This window comes from Heterodontus francisci, chromosome 15, assembly GCF_036365525.1.
Source record: "Heterodontus francisci isolate sHetFra1 chromosome 15, sHetFra1.hap1, whole genome shotgun sequence".
In the NCBI taxonomy this organism is placed as follows: Eukaryota; Metazoa; Chordata; class Chondrichthyes; order Heterodontiformes; family Heterodontidae; genus Heterodontus; species Heterodontus francisci.
In genome coordinates this window covers 34,311,094-34,330,999 of record NC_090385.1, presented here as the reverse complement: position 1 = coordinate 34,330,999, position 19,906 = coordinate 34,311,094, and the positions used below count along the sequence as shown (strand labels likewise).

Here is a 19,906-nt window from a genome sequence, read left to right as displayed (position 1 = left end):
CGGGTGCTTTGTATCAGTTATGCTTATCACTGCTGTTGGATTCTACCCAATATTTCATTGCATGTGGATTGAAGCCAGTTGTTTGAGTCCTGATCCTAGATATTTTCTTGAGTTCAGTTTTACTGGCTACTCCCATTAGTGGAACTCACATCCACTATGATAGTGTAGTGGTTATGATACTGGACTGGTAGCACATGGCAATTTGAGAATTTGAATTTGTAAAAAAGAAATCTGGAAATAAAAAACTGGTGCCAGTACAAGTGACGATGGATTGTTGTAAAAACCTAATCAGTTTATTAATGGCCCTTTTTAAGGAAAAGAAACCTTCTGGCCTTTGCAGGAACCCAGCCCCCATCAAAGTGGTTGACTGTTCACTGACGAGCAAGCCACTCAGTTATATCAAACTTCAAGAAAGGAACATAATAAAACTGGATGGACTAGTCAGCTGCGTCTTAGCCATGTTTGGTTCAGTTAACACTTCAGAGTCACTAACATTGAGGCCTGCTGCCAAAGTTGGGATAGCTGTCTGAGTAGTCAAGTAACAGTCTGACTGTCATAATCACAGAATCGTTCGTACCAGCCAATGTCCCAGACTCCACAGCCATTATCCCTGGGTACGTCTTGTTCTATCCCATCAGACACATCGGAAGCAGGGGCACAGTGGTACACAGCCTTGGGGGTGGGGGGGCATGCTGAGTGGCTCTGGGAGTCCTCAACCTTGATTTTGGACCCCATTATTGATGAGTGACTACTGCACCATTCTCATGGCGACTGTCTTCACAGAGCACCCTCCATTGTCTTGTGTGGCATGAGCACCATAATAAATGGGATAGATTAAGAACTGATGTAGGGACTCAAAACTGGGCATCCATGAAAAGTGGCAGCAGCAGAACTATCTACTACCACAATAACCTCATGCTCTTCACTCTTCCATCACTGACCCAAGTTAATGAGTAGTGTTAAACAGTAAGGCTGGAGCTGTACCAGGTGTACCTGAAAATGAGGTGTCAACCTTGCAAACTACAACAGTGTACAAAACAGTGAAAATAGCATGCTGCAGACAGAGCTAAGAAATCCTGCAACCAGTGGATCAGGTCAAAGCTCCAAACTTTGTCGCATCCAGTTATGAATGATGGTCTGTAATTTAGCAACTAATGGGAGGAGGAGGTTCCTTGAATGTCCCCATCTTCAATGATGCCACAGCCTGTCGTGTGACTGTTGAAGACTAGGCTGAAGTGTGCACAAACATCTTCAGTCTGAAGTGCAGTGTGAATGATCCTCCTTGGCCTTCTCTTGAGGTCCCCGCCATCACAAGTGCCAGGTTTCAGCCAATCCACACTATCTGAGATCAAGCAATAGCTGAGTGGACTGGACAAAGTATAGGTGATAGAGCCCCAACAGCATCCCGACTGTAATGCTGAAAATTTGTACTCCAGAACTATCTGCATCTCGAGCCAAGCTGTTCGAGTACAGCTACAACACTGGCATCTACCTGACTTTGGAAAATTGTCCAGTTATGTCCTGTCCACAAGAAGCATGATCTACCTAATCTGAGCAATTACTGCCCCATCAGTCTACTCCCAATCATCAAAGTGATGGAAGGAGCCATTAATTGTGCTATCAAGCAGCACTTATTCACCAATGCTCAATTTCAGTTTTAGATTCATTAAATGCTTACAGCAAAAGGAGGCCATTTTCCCTATTCTGCCAGTTCTTTGCAAGAGCAACTCAGCTAGTTCCACTCTCCTGCCCATTCCCTGTGGCCCTGCAAATCTTTTCTCTTCAGCTGCTTATCCAACTACCTTTTGAAAGCCATGGTTGGATCTACCTCCACCACACTCTCAGGCAGTGCATTTCAGATCCTAACCACTTGCTGTGGTTTTAAAAAAAAAAAATAAGTTTCTCATGTTGCCGTTGGTCCTTTGCCAACACCTTAAATTGGTGTCATATGGTTCTTGACATTTCTGCCAATGGGAATAGTTTCTGTCTATGTAATTTGTCCAGACCCCTCATGATTTTGAATAGGTCTATCAAATTTCCTCTCGACCTTGTCATGCAGACCCCCACCTCCCAAGAACAACGCATATTAATTTTATCATAAGAGCATTGATTTTTAACTGTTGCTGGAGCGAGGAAATTACTTATTAAACAGATCAGCCATGGCTGGAAAAAACAGTGCTCGGAGGGTCAAAGAGGCTATTCCCTGCTCCAATTTAACCCACAATGGACTTAGAGCACCAAGTATTATGTGTAAGAGGAGACATTCTAGGGTCGGCTAAGACAAGGGAATTCTCAAACAGACGTCAGACCAGCTAGTCACATGACTAACCTGCCTGGCAACCTGGGTTTTTCTGAATTGTCCGAAGAGTTTGAACTTAAAAAGACTGTTTGCTGCTGGAGTGAGAAGACATCTCCTGTCTGCTCCCATCTCTTTCTCACAAGCCTCTGGACCCACTGTGGCCACATGAACTGCAAGAGAGAAAAGTTTCCTACATCGAACAAGGTTTGAGAAGAATACTGGGCTGCAACGAAAAGCAAGACTTGGCTACAATCAAGGACTTTACAGCGAGCTCGAAGAACAGTAACCAAACAATCTTCAGATGTTGCCTCACGCTTTACACTTTATTTCTTCTCTATTCTGTCTCTATCTGCATATGTGTATCACGTATGGATGCGAGCGTGGGCGCGTCATGTATCCATAAACGTTAACCGAATTAGAGTTTAATAAAGTTCGACCGTTTTTCTTTAAACCTCAGAAAACCTGTTTGGCTAGTTTCTTTGCCTTACAATTGGAAAGCAGTGAACAAGGATTCACCAAGGGGGAACTAAAAAAGCGGTGTGTTTAAAATTAAACCCTGTTACGGGTAAGACCAGGTAAAGGCTGAGGGGGAACCCTGGACCCCTTTCTCAGCTAGTCATAACAACCTTCTTTTCAAGGAGAACAACCCCAGCCTCTCCAATCTACCCACGTAATTGAATTCTCTCATCCCCGGAATCGTCTTGTGAATCTTTTCTGCATTCTCTCTAAAGCCTTCACGTCTTTGCTGAGCTGTGCTGCCCATGATTAGACATGATACTCCACTTGAGGCTGATAATTATATGAAGATTCACCATGGCTCCCTTGCTTTTGTACTCCAATGCCTCTATTTATAAAACTCAGGATTGCACATGCCTTTTTAAGCACTTTCTCAACCTGCGCTGCCGCCATCAATGGAGGCAGAAACCCTCATCTCATTTGAAAGGTACGTGGACCTGCATTTGCAGTGCTTTAACCTGAAAGGCGATGGACCAGGTGCTGGAAGGTGGGATTAGATTGGACGGCTAGCTTTTTTTCATGCAGACACAATAGGCTGAATGGCCTCTTTCTGTGCCGTAACTTTTCTATGGTTCCTGCACCCTCTTTAGAATTGTATCCTTTACTTTATATTGCTTCTCACACTTTGGTAGGAAGAATATCATTTCACACTTCTCTGCATTAAACCTCATCTGCCACATGTCTACCCATTCCACTTGCTTGTTTATGTTCTATTGAAGTCTGTCACTGTCCTCTTCATAGTTCATAATACTTCCAAGTGTCATGTGCATATTTTGAAATTGTGTCCTGTACACCTGAGTCTAGGTGATCTATATCAAGAAAAGCAGTGATCTGAGTACTGACCTATGGGGAATCCGTTATATACTGTCCTCCAGTCTGAAAAAGAACTGTTCACTAATCTCTGTTTCCTGTCACTCAGTCAACTTTATATTCTTGCTGCCACTTTCCCTTTTATTCTATGGGCTTCACTTTGCTGGCATATCTATGATGTGGCACATTGTCATAGCCTTTTGGAAGTCCATATACACCACATCAACTGCATCACCCTCATCAACCCTCTCTGCTACCCCATCAAAAAAAAAATCAGTCATGTTAGTTAAACAAGATTTGTCTTTCACAGAGTGCTGCTGGCTTTCCATAATCAATCCACACTTGTCCAAGTGACTTAATTTTGTCCCAGATTATTTCCAAAACCAAGGTTAAATTCACTGGTCTGTAAAAGCTGGGTTTATTCTTTACACCTTTTTGGAACAAGGGTGTAACATTTGCAATTTTCCAGTTTTTTGGCACCACCCCCTCACTGCTCGCAGGTATCTAAGGAGGATTGGAAGATTATGGTCAGAGCCTCCACAATTTCCACCCTTAATTCCCTTGGCATCCTCAGAAGCATCCCATCTCATCCAGGTGACTTATCAACTTTAAATACTGGCAACCTTTCTAATATCTCCTCTATCCACTTTTAGCCCACGTAGTGTCTCACCTACCTCCTCTTCCACAATGACTTTGGCAGCATCATCCTTCTTGATAAAGACGGATGCAAAGAACTCATTTAGTGTCTCAGCCATGGCATCTCCCTCCATGCGCAGATTTCCTTTTTGGTCCTAATCGGCCCCAACCCTCTTGCTATACTTTTACTATTTATATACCTATGGAAGACTTATAGATTTACTTTTATGTTAACTGCCAGTCTCATCTCATGCTCACTCTTTGCCTTTCTTATCATTTTCACTTCCCCTCTGAACTTCCTTATTCAACTGGTATTCGCTTGCCATCTGTCTCACACCCCTTTTTCTGATGTATCTTATTCTCTACCTCTTTGGTCATTCTGGGAGCTCTGGCTTTGATGATCCTATCTTTCCATCTCGTGGGAAAGTATCTTGACTTGTGCCTGAGCCATCTCCTCTTTAAAGAGTTCCATTTACAATTTTACCTGCTCGTCTTTGATTCCAATTTACCGGAAACTGATCTGTTCTCACCCCACTGAAATTGGTTCTCCTCCGGTTAAGTATTTTTGCTTCTGTTTCTCCTCGTCTCTTTCCATGACTAACCTAAACCTTATAATAGTTGCACTGTGATCAGTGTTGCTCAAATGTTCCCCTACTGACCCCTGATCCACTAGACTCACTTCATGCCCCAGAACCGCAATCACTTTGCTGCAGACCTTATTACATCCTTGGTCCAAGCAAGGATTTAGAGGTGAAGTCCAGAGGTGGGATGAGAGGCTGCCCTTCACGTCAAGTCAGCATTTGATTGAATGTGGCACCAAGGAGCCTGAATAAACCTGATGTCAAGGGGAATCAGGGAAAAAAGTCTCCTGTGGTTGTAGTCCTAACTGGCACAAAGGAAGATTATGGTGATGGTCATTGGGGAGCAATCATCTCAGCAACAGGACATCACGGCAGCATACTAGGCCCAAATCTGCTTAACTGTATCATTAGTGACTTTAGCTCCATCATAGTCAGAAGTGGGATGTTTACTGATGACTGCAGTGTTCATTTCCATTCGCAATTCTTAAGATAATGCCGCAGTCCATGCCCATATGCAGCAAGACCTGGACAACATCCAGGCTTGAGCTGATAGGCATGTATCATTCACGCCATACAGATCAGGCAATAACCATCTCCAACGTGAGGGAACATAATCACCTCTCCGTTACTTTCGGTTGCATTACCATCGCCCTCAACATCTGGAAGTCACCATTGACCAGGAAAGGAACTGGACCAACCACATAAATGCTGTGGCTACTAGAACAGGTCAGAGACTGGGTTGTCTGCAGAGGGTGACTCACTTGCTGACTGCACAAAGTCCCTCCAGCACCTGAAAGGCGCAAGTCAAAGTTCTCTTGGAATAGTCTCCACATGCATGCATGGATGGATGAAGCTCCAACAGCACAAAAGAAGCTCAATGTTATCCAGGACGGAGCAGTCTGCTTGATCACTCATCCATCAACTTAAACCTTCACTTCCTCCACCATTAGCGTACTGTGGCTGGAGTGTGTATTATCGACAGGATGCACGGCAGCAAATCACCAAGGCTTCTTCCGCAGTACCTCACAAACCTACCACCTTCACCAACTGGAAGGGCAGGGGCAGCAGTTGCATGGGAGCACCGTTGCCTCCAAGTCACACACCATCCTGATTTGGACAAAAGTTGCCCTTCATTTATGCTGGGTCAAAATCTTAACACTACCTAACACCAACAGCATTGTGGGTGTTCATTCACCACACTGATTGCAGTGTTTCAAGAAGACATTCCATCAACACCCCCAAGGCCAACTAGGGGCGGGGAGTAAATGCTGGCCTTGCCAATGAGACCCACATCTTGAGTTTTTTTTTAATGACCCAATATTCAGGTGAATAATAGCGAGACCCAAAAATCATCATTGTTTTGCATTCTATCCTGTATTAACACTTCAAAGAGCAGACTGAATATGCAATCTATATCAGACTGAGAGTTTGGCTCTTAAATAGACAAGCACTTTATTTAAAGTGAATAGATAAACAGCTGAGAGAATAAATTAGATTTCTATTCTCCTAGATGCATAAAAGACCTCTCACTTTCTCTACCTGAACTTTCTTAAACAGAAGTTCACCTCTTAAGCTGTGAAACATAGTGCAGTTTAAGAATTGAGCTGATTTCAGTTCTGGTTGGCACAGTCTTGAACATATTTTATTACTGGCTCGGGGAAGAAAAAGATCGTCGACTTCACACCCTAGGAGTGTCCTCCAAAACGTTTCCATCCAACCCCCTTTTTAAAGTTGAAATGTGTAAGATGCCATTACAGAATGACGTTTTGCTAACTATTAAAGACATAAACAATCTTTGTTAGTGGTACATACAGTTCACCATGTACTGATATATATTTGGCAATTTTAACCCAATTAGCACCTTAGATTTCCTGTTACACTTTCCCGTAGCAATTCGCATCTTGTGAAACCTGCGGACAACCTGCTTTGTTTCTAAGCACTTGGCTTTTCCTATGAAAAATACCGTGTGTAACTCATTGAATTGGGGGGGGGGGGGGGGGATTACTGACCAGTTTCCAGAAAGAAAAAAATAATGGTGACAGTCAATTTTTGTCTCAATTCTGATTTCAGTTTCTTGTCAACATGTTTCTTTGTTGAATTTATTGCCAGATGATTTCATCAGAATCATTTCTATTGCTAATCAGCTCATTTAACCTGTTGAAAATCTTTCAAAAATATCAGCTTTCAAAGGGAAGTAATATTTCACAATTCTTGCTCTTCAAGGTTGCGTTCCAAGGTTTGTTTCTTCCAGTCGGTATTTGGAGTTGAATTGAAATTTTTTGTACTGTCACAATTCATCATGTTCCTGCACTGTAACTTGATATCTGGAAATGCTCGCTGGTTATTTTGTGTTTCCCACTAGTGAGAAAAGAATCCAGTGTCCTTAACATTCTAGTATCTTCTGGACTTAATTTGCTTTTCTCACAAAAGATAGACAGGCTTGAAATAAAGTGGCTAACGTTTCGCTAATGGATTTCTTGACTGATTTTCTCTTGTTAAAATCTTTGATTTTCTTCCTGTCCGACTCCATCTTCTTGCCTTGCAACTGAGTTAGTGCCTCTCATGAACATTTCCAGTGATGTAAAAAAAGAAGGAATTTCCTCCTGACAGTTATTGCAATGTCTTGGATGTTCATGATTCTCTACCTATGTAGTTGTTAGTAAATGGTTGAGCACTGAATATCACAGCAAAATCAAATTGAGAGATGAGTTTTCTTTGGTTTGGAGCATTTGGGACTCTCTGCCACTTTATTGAGGTGAGCAATATTAACATGATTCTCAACAAAAGATTTTTTTTAATTGGTTACTCAACAGAGTTGATAAGTTCTGATGGAAGGTCACAGACCTGTAATGTTAACACTGCTTCTCTCTCCACAGATGCTGCCAGCCAGACCTGCTGAGTATTTGTTTTTATTTCACGTTTCCAACATCTACAGTATTTTGCTTTTATTTTGGAGTTGATGGGTATCTGGGCCTGTTCTATGTCATTTGGTCAAGCATTTTATTTTGAATGCTTATCAAGCCATTAATGGAAGGAATATATCGGTATTAGTTTCAGTCTGGTCCCATTGATGAGTATGAATCGGTGCCTAGTTCTTGGAGCAATATTTGTAAAGCGAGCAGCCATCTTACTTTAAATGAAAACATGTACTTTTTGTGAACAACAATTATTGCATTTAGAAATACATGGAGTTGTAATTGTATAGTTTTGACTGTTGGCCAGTTCTTTTAAAATTGCTGACATCTATTTTATTTTGCAGTGTACAGTTATGTCGCAGTCTTACTGAAAATAGAGGTTACAGCGATGTAACATTTAAAGGTAAGATTTTCTTCAGTGGGTATATGCTGAGAAGACATATGCTTTTTAACAGGCTGGCTTGAATCATTATTGGAATTGCAAATATTTGGCTAATGATCACAACTGAACTTTGGCATTCTGTATGATACTGTGTTTACCACATGGACCTTGTGTGATTCAACAGCGCAAAGCTTTGGTCAAGCTTCCAAGTTGGTTAAGGAATAGGGATCAGAATCCGAGGCCCTGAGTATGTTAATTCTGAAGTCCATTGGTTGACTCATTTAATTATCTCTTTCAATAAAAGTTTGAAAGTCAATTCTTCTATTGAAATGAACTTTTTTTCCACGTATTTGCCTGGTTAGGTTGAATTTATTTGATTCTCATCTTGACAAAAATATGGCAATCTGCAAAGGATTATTTTAATGCCTTTATGTTTATACATCTTTATTTCCAATTATCTTTATCAATTCTGTTTTAGCACTTGTATGTTTTATCTGTAGGGTTCGTTGGTTATCTTGGTAATGAGACAAGTTATGTTCATTCACCTGCTAACATTGAAATGTTGACTTGTATTATGTAAAGGACTTGGGAAAATTATCTCGATTTCTGGCACTGTTTTTGTCCTGTAATATACTGTTATGGTAATTTGGCTTCATAAGCAACTAAAATGATTGGTATGGCTGTGACTGTTTACTATCTTGAAATCATATTGCTGTAAAAACAGAATGCTGTGATTCTCACATGGTTTCATTCATTTGATATTGTAGTTTCTGTAAAGGATGTAGGAACATGATTTTTCTTTCCCACGGTAATTATCGATAGACGAATGAGCAATGGTATTGAATGATCTTTATGTATTGATATTTTTCCATCGAGCAGAGAAGGATGAGGGGGGACCTGACTGAGGTGTATAAAATTATGAGGCATTGATAGGAAGAAACTTTTTCCCTTAGCAGAGGGATCAGTAACCAGGGGGCATAGATTTAAGTTCAGGAGTAGGAGGTTTAGAGGGGGTTTGAGAAGATTTTTTCACCCAGAGGGTGGTTGGAATCTGGAACACACTACCTGAAGGGATGGTAGAGGCAGGCACCCTCACAACATTTAAGAAGTATATAGATGAGCACTTGAAACACCATAGCATACAAGGCTACAGGCCAGGTGCTGGAAAATGGGATTGGAATAGTTAGGTGCTTGATGGCTGGCACAGACACGATGGGCTGAAGGGCCTGTTTCTGTACTGTATAACTATGTGTTTAATTTCAAAAATTCAGCTTTTTTTTTGTTACTGCTGTGTGTGCACTATATAAATAGTAAAGGCTCAAACAACAACATTTTGGGGTGCTTTTTTAATATAAAGGAAGAACTTGCATTTATTTAGCACCTTTCACAACCTCTGGATGTCCCAAAGCACTTTAGAGTCATAGACTTATACAGCACAGAAACAGGCCCTTCAGCCCATCGTGTCTGTGCCGGTATCAAGCACCTATCTATTCTAATCCCTTTACGCCAATGAAATATTTTTCAAGTGTTGTGTGGGAAACCATCAGTTTTATCAAAGCTTTTGTTGTGCATGGAATGGTAAGGATAATTCCATGGTGACAAAGCAAGAATGAAGCCTCCTTTCTCCCCACCCAGAACACTACTCTCTAGTCTGGTCCAACTTCACAGATGTTTGCTCAACCTCAACCGATGATGTACAAACTTTGAATCTTGCTCAAGTTTGAACTGAGCTTCAAACCCCAAACCCTTACCTATCACCTTCAGAAGATATTTCAGTACTTTACTCTTGAGTTACAGTCTCTCTTCTCATAGAAATAGAATTTAAACTGCTGCATGATGTTGTTTCTGATTCCATGTGCTCCTTAGAAATCCTCTTTCTCTTATGCAGCTCCCTCCATGACCTCACTCTCCACAATCTCTGCAAATGTTAAAAAAATTATGTTTGTGCCAGGTTTTTTGCTATGCTTTTCCAATATGCACTTTGCCATTTGTGAAATATTTTCCCTTTTGTACTTGAGTCGTTTGAGTACAGTAGGATATATGGGATCATCTTCCTCCCTCCTCCATATTGGCAGTGATGCCTTATCTCTTCGCATTTGCAGAGACTCGGTTGTTGAGGTGGAAAGCTCAATAAGTGGGAAATTGCAATAATTGCATGAGTTCTAATTCTTGCTGGGTATTCAAAGCATCAATTCTATGCACCATCAGGATGCCCATATTTATTTTTTTTTTTAAAGTGAAGAACTTCCATGGATTATCTCCTTGTCAGTTATACCTTTGATGGAAGAACCATGGAAACACTGAGAAAATTATTTTAGCCATTTTCTGGAATTTCCACTATTATAACATTAAATTTATAGTTCAGGAGAAACCCACTAAGACTCTGGAGGATTAAGCTGTCCACAGCCTTAATGTTAGAAATCTGGTTGGGCTTTTTTTATTGGTTCTTAAGATGTGCGTGTCACAGGCAAAGCAACATTTATTACCCATTGCTATTTGTTCCTGAGCTGCTGGTGGTGGTGGACCAGCTTGAACCATTGCAGTCCTTGTCAAGGTGCTCCCACAACACTGGTAATTAAGGGGCTCCAGGATTTTGACTTTGTGGTGAAGGACCGGCCCCTGTGTATTTTTTTTTTTAATTCATTCAAGGGATGTGGGCATCGCAGGCTAGGCCAGCATTTATTGCCCGTCCCTAATTGCCCATGAGAAGGTGGTGGTGAACCGCCTTGAACCGCTGCAGTCCATGTGGTGTAGGTACACCCACAGTGCTGTTAGAAGAAAGTTCCAGGATTTTGAGCCAGTAACAGCGAAGGGACGGTGATATAGTTCCGAGTCGGGATGGTTTGGAGAGGAACACGCAGGTGGTGTTCCCATGCATCAGCTGCCCTTGTCCTTCTAGGTGGTCGAGGTCATGGGTTTGAAAGGTGCTGTCGAAGGAGCCTTAGTTCGTTGCTGCAGTGCATCTTGTATTTTGGTACACGCTGCTGCCTCTATGTGCAGGTGATGGAGGGAGTGAATGTTTGTGGAGCGGGCTGCTTTACCCTGGATGGTGTTGAGCTTCTTGAGTGTTGTTGGAGCTGCACCTATCCAGGCAAGTGGAGAGTATTCTATCACACTCCTGACTTGTGCCTTGTAGATGGTGGATGGGCTTTGGGGAGTCACTCGCTGCATGATTCCTAGCCTTTGAACTGCTCTTGTAGCCACGGTATTTATATGGCTACCCCAGTTCAGTTTCTGGTCAGTATTAATGCTCAAGATGTTGACAGTGGAGGATTCAACGATCGTAATGCTGTTGAATGTCAAGGGGAGATGGTTAGATTCTCTCTTATTGGAGATGATCATTGTCTGGCACTTGCGTAGCACAAACGTTACTTGCCACTTATCAGCCCAAGCCTGGATATAGTCCAGGTCTTGCTGCACATGGACACGGGCTGCTCCTGTATCTGAGGAGTCGCGAATGGTGCTGAACCTTGTGCAATCATCAGCGAGCATCCCCACTTCTGACATGATGATTGAAGGAAGGTCATGGATGAAGCAGCTGAGGATGGTTGGGCCTAGGACACTACCCTGGGAACTCCTGCAATGATGTCCTGGGACTGAGATGATTGGCCTGCAACAACCGCAATCATCATCCTTTGCGCTAGGTATAACTCCAACCAGCCGAGAGTTTTCCCCTGATTCCCATTGACTCCAGTTTTTCTAGGGCTCCTGGATGCCATACCCAGTCAAATGCTGCCTTGATGTCAAGGGCAGTCACTTTCACCTCACCTCTGGAGTTCAGCTCTTTTGTCCATGTTTGAACCAAGGCTGTAATGAGGTCAGGAGCTGAGTGGCCCTGGCGGAACAGAAACTGAGCGTCACTGAGCAGGTCATTGCTAAACAAGTGTCGCTTGATAGCATTGTTGATGACACCTTCCTTCCATTACTTTACTCATGATCGAGAGTAGACTGATAGGGCAGTAATTGACCAGGTTTGACTTGTCCTGTTTATTGTGTACAGGGCATACCTTGGCAATTTTCCACATTGCTGGGTACATGCCACTGTTGTAGCTGTACTGGAACAGCTTGGCTAGGGGCGCGGCAAGTTCTGGAGCACAGATCTTCAGTACTACTGCCAGAATATTGTCAGGGCCTGTAGCCAGACCCTTCAGTCATTTTTATGATGTCACGTGGAGTGAATCGAACTGGCTGCAGACTGGCATCTGCGCCCTTGCCACCCTCGGTGCTTCCTCCAAGTGGTGTTCAACATGGAGGAGTACTGATTCATCAGCTGAGGGAGGGCAGTAGGCGGTAATTAGCCCAAGTTTTCCTTGCCCATGTTTGTTTGACCCGATGCCCTGAGACTTCATGGGGTCTGGAGTCGATTTTGAGGACTCCCAGGGCAACTCTGTCCCAGCTGTATACCACTATGCCACTACCTCTGGTGGGTCTGTCCTGCCAGTGGGATAGGACATACCCGAGGATGGTGCTGGTGGTGTCTCGGGCATTGTCTGTCAGGTATGATTCGGTCAGTATTACTATGTCAGGCTGTTGCTTGACTAGTCTGTGGAACAGCTCTCCCAAATTTGGCACAAACCCTCTGATAGTAAGGAGGACTTTTCCGGATTGACAAAGCTGGATTTGCCACTGTCGTTTCCGGTGCCTAGGTCGATGCCGGGTGGTCCGTCCGGATGATGCGTGACTTGGAGAGGATGATGTTCACATGCATCTGCTGACATTGTCCTTCTAGGTGGTGGTCAGAAGTTTGCGAGCTGCTGGTGAGGTACATTTGTGACTTGCTGCAGTACATGCTGTAGGTGATACACAATGCAACAATTGTACACTGGTGGTGGAGAGATTATCCCTTCATACTTCAGACTTGTGGCTCATAATTGTTGGAGAGATTTTGGGGGAGTCGGGAGGTGAGCCACACATCGCAGAATACCCAACCCCTGACCTCTCGCAGCCGCCTTATTTGAGAGAGTTCCTGGTCAGTGGTGACCGTCATTGGCAATGGTAATGTCAAAAGGAGGTGGTTTGGCTGTTCTTTCTGGGAGATGGTCAGTCCCTGGCATTTGTGTGATGTAAATGTTATTTTCCACTGAGACCCGGATGTTGTCCAAGTCTTGCTGCATGCAGGCATGGACTGGTTTGTAATCTGATGAATTGCTGCAACCAGCGACCCCCCTCACTGTCACCCCCTGCCCCCGATTTCTGACATCATGATGAGGAGAAGGTGATTGATGAAATAGTTTAACATAGTTAAGCCATAATGCTGCCCTGAAGAACTTGTGCATCGTTGTTCTGGGGCGGAGATGATTGGCTACAAATGCCCTTCCCTGCATCATTCCACAACACACTCTGTAGGGGAAGAGCGAGTGACATAATGCCACGTTAGATCAACTACTGTTCATCTATAATGTTGAGAAAGAAGTATGATATTCTGTATCTTACTGGAGCAATATCTCGCCAAGAAGGATCTTGGGAGTTTGATTTGGCTTTGATTAATGTATTTTGGTGAAAGGAATGTGCTGATCATGTATGAAGTAAATGTTTCCGTGCTGTTACTGGCTTAATTGTGTATGTTATACAATAGTTGGGGAAAAGAGTCTTTATATTTCAGGCACCATGAGTTTTGCTTGCTTACCTCTTTATGTTGGCTCTGAAAGGCTGGCTGACTGTCAAGGCTGACAGAGTGCTCACATTGATGCACCTATTTACGCATGCTGATTAAAAGACAATGTTCTGATGCATTTTATTTGCTAGCTTTATTAGTCCAATGTTCGCACAAAGGAGCAACTTTCTATAGTCATTGAATCTTGACTCAATTTCAAAGAACAGATTTAAAATTATTTTTGATGGCTGACAGCTCATTTCTATGATTTCTTGTTTTTTACTACACTCTTGTTTGTTGCAGTTTTAATGTCCCTTTTATTAACATTGATTTAATTTAATTGTAAAACAGATATCCAACAAGCTTTATATGAGTTGGCGTGGCATGTTATAAAAGGCAATCTAAAACAGGAACAAGCTGCCAGTGCTCTCAGTGATGTAATGGTAAGTGATTCATTGCTGAAAAAGTTGTTTTTGCATGCATAGCAATTGAGTGCACCGTTGCTATTTTCTTTCCATGAGCATATTTTTAAATTTGAGCTTGGAGTAGATTTGTGTATATTAAAGGGAAATGTCACTCAAGGAGGGGACATACTTAAAATCAGAAGATAATTAATTTCTATATTTTTTTTTACAAATGTTGGTTCCTGAAAGGATCTGTTCTAGTCTATGCTTAGCGTAAAGCAATCTTGTGGAAGCTTGCCACTTTGGGTCTTGAACAGAAAATTTTACCTGTGTTTACTGATACGGACAATTTTTCATTTGGCGGTCTTGACAATGATGAAGCCAAAGTTGCCTTTTATGATCCAGAATGCCAGTGTCACTTGTTACAGTTGCAATCCGGAGACTGACCCATCAGAAGTTTTCAGTTCATTGCATCTTATTTAGTTAAGTTTAGAAATAGCAGGACTCTAAGAGGGTGCTTTTTGCTGACCACAAAATGATCTGTTCTTCTGGGGCAGACGTTTATAATGTATTAAATTTGTTATGCTTGTTGGACACTTTTAGTTGGGCATCACCTCTTATGACACACAGTCCCTCTTGCAACCTCCCACATGTGCCACAAGATGGAGCTTTACAAGCTCGAGAAACTGCAGGCAAATATGCCTAAATCCACAGCAGCACTATTTAGACAGCCTCACAGCTCTATAATACTACCAGCATTGCAAACCATCTTTCCAGATAGCTGTAAGTTTGCAACAACTACTCAAGTTTTCTTCCCTTGTTTCAGGTTCTCTTCTCATAAAAGATTAGTAAAACTTTTTATGTGTTTTTCTGAGATTTAATTATGTTGATTATTCATAACTGCCTTCCCCATACCGCCCCTCCCCCCCCCCCCCCAACTCAAAGGACCTGTTTCCATCTTCTGAGTTCTTGTGGCCTCTGCCTTCTAAAATGCTTGTCCTGCCATGCTGACCTGTTATCAGTCTTTCCTGACTCTTCATGGTACTGATTGTGTAGGCCGTTACTGCCATCTCTCCTCACTTGCAGCTGCACTCTTAAACTGCAAGATGAAGCTTCAGAAACTTCAGATCCCCTTGCTAATGTACCCTGAGGAAAATTTGCTCTGTCCTCATGTGAATAATGCCATGACCAGTATTCTAGTTTGAAATATATCTTTGTGGAAAATCCCTTTCTTGAGGAGGGATGAGTGGCAGAGAAGGATGTTTTAAGGTGGAAATACTCCTTCGTGTGTCCTTTCCATAAAGCAATGGAAGTAAGCTTCCAAACTTTTCTTATCAAATACCCTTAATTTTAATTGTTGAATACCACCTGTGTAAATTGAGAAAATAGAATCAAGCAAATGAAATGATATGGTTTAAGATTAGATATGCAAATAACACATTTAAGGATCAGGTTTTCTGTTAACAAAAGAATGTATTCCAGTATTCACATGGTCATGAGTCTGCTGGTTAAGTAACCTATTTTTAATGGAAGAATGTAGTGCATTATAAGTTATGAACACTTGTACATAAATATTTACATTTTTGATGCTCCAAAAATCCAGCATCCATTTCTTTTCCTCTGTACTGAAGAATACGATTGAAGTCTTGGTGAAATATTTAAAAGCAAATAAAATTTTAATCTTCATGCAAAACCAGCTTTGTTTAGATTGGCGTATACGACTTTTCAATCACCCTTGGAAATAATTGGTCTCTTCTCAACCAGCATATTTGATCTAATATATCAGTCTAGTTAATTGATTATATGCACAGTCTTCAAAGTTGAAGCATTCCTCAGCGATTGATATGCAATTCTAATAAATACCTTGCAAATAGAACTTCAAAATGTTTTATCACTTTTCATCACTAAATTTTTTTTTGTCGTTTGGATTGATCTGTTTTCTACCCGTTTCACTTTTGGAAAACAGAATTCTTTTCTACTCCAGTTAATCCTAGTTGAGCGCATGTCACACTGTTGACAACATATAATCTTTTTCATGTTTGAAAAGTTTGCATGCTACCTGTACGATGACATGACTATAATGATGCATGCCTGACCCAGGACCCAACTTTCAGAGCAAAATTCTGGAAGGGTAACCATTTCAGTGAAACTAATTGGTATTGCTTGCAGGCTATAATAAGTTTTCGTATTTCAGTAGCAGAAATTACCCATGGAATTGAGACTGTCGTGAATTTGCTCTTTGCTCTTTAATGAATATGTACTGGACCGTACAGTGCAGAATTATAGGAAGTCTTAATTTGGTGGGATTAGAATTGCATAATTGGCTTTGTGAAATTCAACATCACAAGCTCCAAAGCCTGAATAAATAGGAATGCTTCGATTTGTCCCTTCATTTCCCTCATGTTTCACTGTTTAATGATCCACTTCACTTGATTGTGCAATGCAGGTCTTGTGGCTGTTTACTTGAGGTTTAATGTTCAAAACAAAAACTGAGCTTTTACTTTCTCCAATTGTACACGAGTTTTTTGATTTTGTATGTTTTTGCCCTGAGTTTAATTTTCAGTCATCATTGTCAAGTCCAAAAATCCAAGTTATTAAATTGGCAATGAAAACTGGGTGTGAAGACCCTTGAGCTTTTATTTGTTTGGAAGCAAGGCTCCATACATGCGTACTGTCTATAGGATACCCTTGAGTAAAGAAGGCAAAGCTGATTGGCTTATTTTGAATGGAACCTTGGAATTAATTCCACACATTGAATGCTGTAAATTACTGTGGGAACTTGTTTGTTCTCAGTTAATGAAATTTGGTGAGTGATTCATTGCTGTAAGAAATTTCTTATTGCTAAGATGAGCATCTGTTTTTCAAATGTCACCCAGAATATAGGAACATAGGAAGATAGGAATAGGAGTAGGCCATTCAGCCCCTCGAACCAGTCCCGTCATTCAATGAGATTATGGCTGATCCGAGGCCTAATTCCGTATACCTAACTTTGGCCCATATTCCTTAGATTTTTGTTCAGCAAAGATATTATCTCAGATTGAAAATTAAAAACTGTTCTAGCTTCAACTGCTGTTTGTGGGAGGGAGTTCCAAACCTCTACCACCCTTTGTGTGAAGAAGTGCTTCCTAACATCTCTCCTGAACGGTCTGGTCCTAATTTTTAGACTATGCCCCCTAGTTTTAGCATCTCCAACCAGTGGAAATAGTTTATCTTTATCTAGCCTGTCTTTTCCTGTTAATATCTTGAAGACTTCGATCAGATCACCCCTTAACCTTCTAAATTCTAGCAAAAACAGGCCTAATTTGTGTAATCTCTCCTTGTAACTTAACCCCAGTAGTCCAAGGCCAATATATCCTTCCTAAGGTGTGGTGCCCAGAACTGCTCACAGTATTCCAAGTGGGGTCTAACCGGGGTTTTGTAAAGCTGCAGCATAACCTCTGTGTTTTTATACTCCAATCCTTTAGATATAAAGGCTAGCATTCCATTAGCCTTTTTGATTATTTTGTGCACTTGCTCGTGGCATTTTAAAGATCTGTGCACCTGAACCCCCAAGTCTCTTTGGACATCCACTGTACTTAACCTCTTCCCATTTAGAAGGTACCCTGTTCTATCCTGTTTTGGTCCAAAATGGATAATCTCTCACTTGCCCGCATTGAAATCTATCTGCCACAGTTTTGCCCACTCACCTAGTCTGTCAATATCTCTTTGCAATTTTATGCGATCATCTAAACTGTCTACAATGCCGCCTAACTTTGTATCGTCGGCAGATTTGGATATATGATTTACTATTCCATCATCCAAGTTGTTAATGAATAATGTGAATAATTGAGGCCCCAACACAGATCCCTGTGGGACACCACTAATCACATCCTGCCAATCGGAGTACTTACCCATTATCCCCACTCTCTGTTGCCTGCCACTCAACCAACTTCCTAACCATGTCAATAACTTGCCCTCAACTCCATGGGCTTCTACCTGAGTTAACAGTCTCTTATGTGGGACTTTATCAAATGCCTTCTGGAAGTCCATATAAATAAAATCCATCGACATTTCACTGTCCATTACCTTAGTCACCTCTTCAAAAAATTCAATGAGATTTGTCAGGCACGACCTTCCAGTCATGAATCCATGCTGGCTGTCCCTGATTAACTGTAATTTTTCTCGGTGGTTCAGTCGCCCTATCCTTGATTATGGACTCCAACAACTTGCCCATCACAGATGCCAGGCTAACTAGTCTGTAATTTCCTTGGTTCCCCCTTTCACCCTTCTTAAAAAGTAGACTGACATGTGCAACTTTCCAATCCAGAGGGACCACTCCTGAATCTAGGGAACTCTGAAAGACTATAGTTAGGGCATCTGCAATGTGCTCCCCTACTTCCTTTAACACCCTTGGATGGAAACCTTCAGGTCCTGTGGATTTCTCACTCTTTAGTTCCGTTAATTTCCTTGTTACTGATGTTTTACTTATGTCAATTGTATTAAGTCCCTAATAGCCAGGCGCTGTGCAAATGACTACTGGCAAAACCTATGCAGTCGTATTTAGCTGGCCTCCGATACCAGAAACATCAGAGGAATGTTTGATGGCATTAAGAGAGCTTTTGGGCCAACCATCAAGTCTAAATCAGGGGACACGATCACTGACCAACACAAACAAATGGACCGCTGAGTGGAGCACTACCCAGAACTGTACTCCAGGGTGGTGTCACTGACACCACCCTCAATGCAGCCCAGTCTCTGCCAGGCATGGATGAGCTGGACGAACAGCCAACAAAATCGGAACTCAGTGATGCCATTGATTCTCTAGCCAGCGGAAAAGCCCCTGGGAAGGGTGGCATTACCCCTGAAATAATCGAGTGCCAAGCCTGCTATACTCTCAGCACTCCATGAACTGCTTTGCCTGTGCTGGGATGAGGGAACAGTACCACAGGACATGCGCGATGCCAATATCATCATCCTCTATAAGAACAAGGGTGACCGCGGTGACTGCAACAACTACCGTGGAATCTCCCTGCTCAACATAGTGGGGAATGTCTTTGCTTGAGTCGTTTTAAACAGACTCCAGAAGCTGGCTGAGCGTGTCTACCCTGAGGCGCAGTGAGGCTTTCGAGCAGAAAGATCCACCATTGACATGCTGTTCTCCCTTCGCCAGCTGCAGGAGAAATGCCGCGAACAACAGATGCCTCTTTACGTTGCTTTCATAGATCTTACCAAAGCCTTTGGCCTCGTCAGCAGATGTGATCTCTTCCGACTACTAGCAAAGATCGAATGTCCACCAAAGCTACTAAGTATCATCACCCCATTCCATGACAATATGAAAGGCACAATTCAGCATAACGGTACCTCATCAGACTCCTTTCCGATCCTGAGTGCTGTGAAACAAGGCTGTGTTCTCGCACCTACACTGTTTGGGATCATCATCTCCCTGCTGCTCTCACATGCATTCAAGTCTTCAGAAGAAGGAATTTCCCTCCACACAAGATCAGATGGCAGGTTGTTCAACCTTTCCTGTCTTAAAGCGAAGACCAAAGCACGGAATGTCCTCATCAGGGAACTCCTCTTTGCTGATGATGCTACATTAACATCCCACACAGAAGAGTGTCTGCAGAGACTCATCGACAGGATTGCGGCTGCCTGCAACGAATTTGGCATAATCATCAGCCTCAAGAAAACGAACATTATGGGACAGGACATCATAAAATGCTCCATCCATCAATATCGGCGATCACGCTCTGGAAGTGGTTCAAGAGTTCACCTACCTCGGCTCAATTAT

General features: G+C 42.2%; 1 protein-coding gene across 1 annotated transcript in view; it reads left to right on the top strand.

Moving 5' to 3' along the window:
- Positions 1-19,906, top strand: part of thoc2 (THO complex 2) — a 183,081-nt gene that overhangs the window by 12,023 nt on the left and 151,152 nt on the right. The window contains exons 2-3 of the mRNA XM_068047366.1: positions 8,102-8,160; positions 14,084-14,175. Coding sequence (XP_067903467.1) covers positions 8,102-8,160; positions 14,084-14,175 — 151 coding nt within the window. The remainder of the gene's footprint in view (positions 1-8,101; positions 8,161-14,083; positions 14,176-19,906) is intronic.